The sequence below is a fragment of the Hoplias malabaricus genome, chromosome Y, assembly GCF_029633855.1.
Source record: "Hoplias malabaricus isolate fHopMal1 chromosome Y, fHopMal1.hap1, whole genome shotgun sequence".
NCBI lineage: Eukaryota > Metazoa > Chordata > Actinopteri > Characiformes > Erythrinidae > Hoplias > Hoplias malabaricus.
Window position 1 is genome coordinate 56,831,379 of NC_089820.1, and position 3,319 is coordinate 56,834,697.

Below are 3,319 nucleotides of genomic sequence, written 5' to 3' on the forward strand. Positions count from 1 at the left end.
AAATTAGATAAGACAGAAATGTAATAAACCACAGGACAAATGTGTGAAGAGTTGTATTCAAAGTAGAATCAATAGCACTGTGATCCTTTAGGACTATAGCACTATGTACACACCGTGGTCTGAGTGTAAAGGCCTTTATACAGAGAATCTGAAAGATAACCTCTGAAGATACTGTCAAACAACAGTCATTACTTCATACTCCAAGGGGAGCCATTTATTTTTCCCACTCAGTGCTCATTTATAAGAAAGTCTGATTCTCGTGGCTGTATGATGCACTGATTGTAAATTCAGTCTGAGTGATGAGTGCTGGGGGTGCCATCCTGTGTCTCACAACATTACTCACATTAAAACACGAGAATTAACCCATTAACGGCCGGTTTATGCAGCTGAGTGCCTCATAAACTAGTTTCCAACTATAGACTATAGATCAAAGTGTAACAGGGAATCAAAGTCCTCTTGTTGTAATTTGTCTTTCTAAAACACAGACCGTGTATGAACCGTACCCTGACGTAAATCACCGGGTGTCATCGGAGTTACTGTGATTTGGTTCCGAGGAAAAGAGCTACACGAGACAGAACAAAGAAGTGAAAAATGTGTAACAACAGCCTTCAAAAGACGGATGAGTTTAAAGACACGACCTCTGTTACACTGCTGTGTTATTTCACGGAGAGAAGCGAGAGAAAACGTGCAGATCTTTTCTCTCCTTTTCTGCTCAGTGGCAGGGAAAGAGCACGCTGTCCCTCCAGCCGACCGCAGCATCCTGACCACAGCTATAAAGAAACCGGACCATGACGGACCAGAGCCACGAGAAACCAAACCCTCTGAACGAGCCCTTTCTGGTGCTGACTTGGTCCGAGCCGCCAGGGGGGCGTTCCTGGGGGGTCACTTCGCCGACTGCGTGTTTGTATGTGTTTTATGCTGATGATTATTTTGCGTAGTCGGTAGTGGGTGACTTGAAAAAGAAGCAGAAATAAAAAACAACAACAAAGCACAAAGAATGAGAAACAGAAGCTGGTGTTCAGTGCCAAGCTGGAGCTGAATAAACTGTAGAGCGTCTAAACACTACACCCACCGACACCAGCCATGGGCCAATAATATGAGAAATGTGCATTAAATAAAGAGAAAACAAACAAATGTACATCTGAAATGCAAAATCCCTGTTGAAATACATTTAAAACCAAAGTCCTGACAGAAAAAAATAATCACACCCTTCATAAAATGTCTTTCCATAGGAATTCATATTCAGCTAAAACTCTACAGAAATCCACAGGGCGCCAGTCCTTCACAGGGCAACACACACTCACACATTCACTCACACACTCACACCTATGGACACTTTTTAGAGACGCCAATCCACCTACCAACGTGTGTTTTTGGACTGTGGAGGAAACCCGAGCACCCGGAGGAAACCCACGCAGACACAGAGAGAACACGCCACACTCCTCACAGACAGTCACCCAGAGAAACCCACGCAGGTACAGGGAGAACACACCACACTCCTCACAAACAGTCACCCGGAGGAAACCCACGCAGACACAGGGAGAACACACCACACTCCTCACAGACAGTCACCCAGAGGAAACCCACGCAGACACAGGGAGAACACACCACACTCCTCACAGACAGTCGCCCGGAGGAAACCCATGCGGACACAGGGAGAACACACCACACTCCTTACAGACAGTCACCCGGAGGAAACCCACGCAGACACAGGAGAACACACCACACTCCTTACAGACAGTCATCCAGAGGAAACCCACGCAGACACAGAGAGAACACACCAGTTCTCTCTCGCGGGAATCAAACCCGCAACCTCCAGGCCCCTGGAGCTGTGTGACTGCGACACTCCCTGCTGCGCCACCGTGCCGCCCCAGAAATCCACTTACACAAACATATCCACATTGAAAGCCAATTAAAACCAAAATATATTTTAAGTTACTAATGAAACGTTACTGAACAAAACCCCTATAGAAATCCATTCACAACCAAACAACTCATAGCAAAAAAACCTAAGAGAAAGCCTTTCAAAACCTTAAACACAACAGAAAAACATTTACAACCAAAATACCCTGAGGTATCTGAGGTATCCCTGAGGTATCTGTTCAAACCCTAAAAGCCCACAATTAAGCACTGATCTAAAACCCAATTCAAAACAAAAATCTCATAGACGTCCATTAGCAAAGAGGAAATACTTCCACAACCTTAAACCCAACAGGAAGTCATGTACAAATGAAATCATCCAGTCCACCGTCTCCACCATATTCTCACCTGTGGCACTGGTGCCAGACCCAGGAGTCCCGGGAGGCCCTCGGGCGAAAGTCAGCGCGTCCGAGGTTCATGATCCTGGAGGAGAAGCGCAGCAGCCGGCGGTGGCCGTAGGGCCAGTTCATCCGTACGGCTGAGGACGAGAGGCAGTTCTCCTCGTGAGCGCAGGTCAGCAGGTGCAGTGGACGGTCCTCCAGGTACGCCGTCTCCTGGACCAGCTGAGCATCCAGCACCAGGTCCGGCGCCGCTGCACAGCAATAAATCAGACACGAGAAAACGATGGTTAAAACTGTAAGATGTGTTCCGTAAATATAACAGATACTGACTTGAATGTCGTTACTGCACATGATTCAATGAACGCTCTGCTATAAAACACTCACTGTCCACACAGGTGACTCCAGCCGCCTTTCCTCCGCCGCCGCGAGGACAGTACACCTGTCCGTTCCTCCTGCACTGCTGGATGGACATCTCCACCCCCATACAGTGCGTGCCGCTCAGAATAATGTCCGCGGCCTCCTGGTTCCCCGTCCAGAACCACGTCTCCTGAAGAACACAAGCAAAACACATGGACATGAGGAACCACATTTACCAACGTCCAAAAGTACCAAGACTCCCATTCTAATGAGTCCAAACAGCTTGTATTATTACTCTCCCCAGAAATTCACTGCCTATAAAGGGTCTAATAAGGGTTAAATGTCCATGCTCAATGCCATGTGTCAGCTAGAAAGGTATAAAGCTCCAGTGGAGCAGTGGACTTGCAATGTCTATTGCAATCCAGTAGCATTGAGCTGGACATCTGTCCGTTTCTGTGGCTGGATGCAATCAAATGCAGTGTGAGGTCTTCCCAGAAGGTTAGAGGATGCCTATTAAAAACAATTCAGCTCAAATCCACATGAGCCAGTAATAAAGGGCTAAAGAGGGATAATTACCCGAATCTGTGTTAGGAAATGTGCAAAAACAAAACAAAAACGTGGCCTGGATAAGGGTCTCTGAGGACTGGATTTAAAACTCCTGCTCTTCATAAAGCAACACAACTAAATCTGATAGAGTGTGT

At 46.8% G+C, this 3,319-nt stretch overlaps 1 protein-coding gene across 1 annotated transcript in view; it reads right to left on the bottom strand.

Moving 5' to 3' along the window:
- The window catches only part of LOC136678347 (lysyl oxidase homolog 4-like), a 9,258-nt gene extending 6,530 nt beyond the window's left edge, over positions 1-2,728 (bottom strand). Inside the window, 2 exon segments of the mRNA XM_066656372.1 lie at positions 2,269-2,512; positions 2,646-2,728. Coding sequence (XP_066512469.1) covers positions 2,269-2,390 — 122 coding nt within the window. The 5' untranslated portion in view covers positions 2,391-2,512; positions 2,646-2,728.
- Between the last annotated feature and the right edge of the window lie 591 nt (positions 2,729-3,319).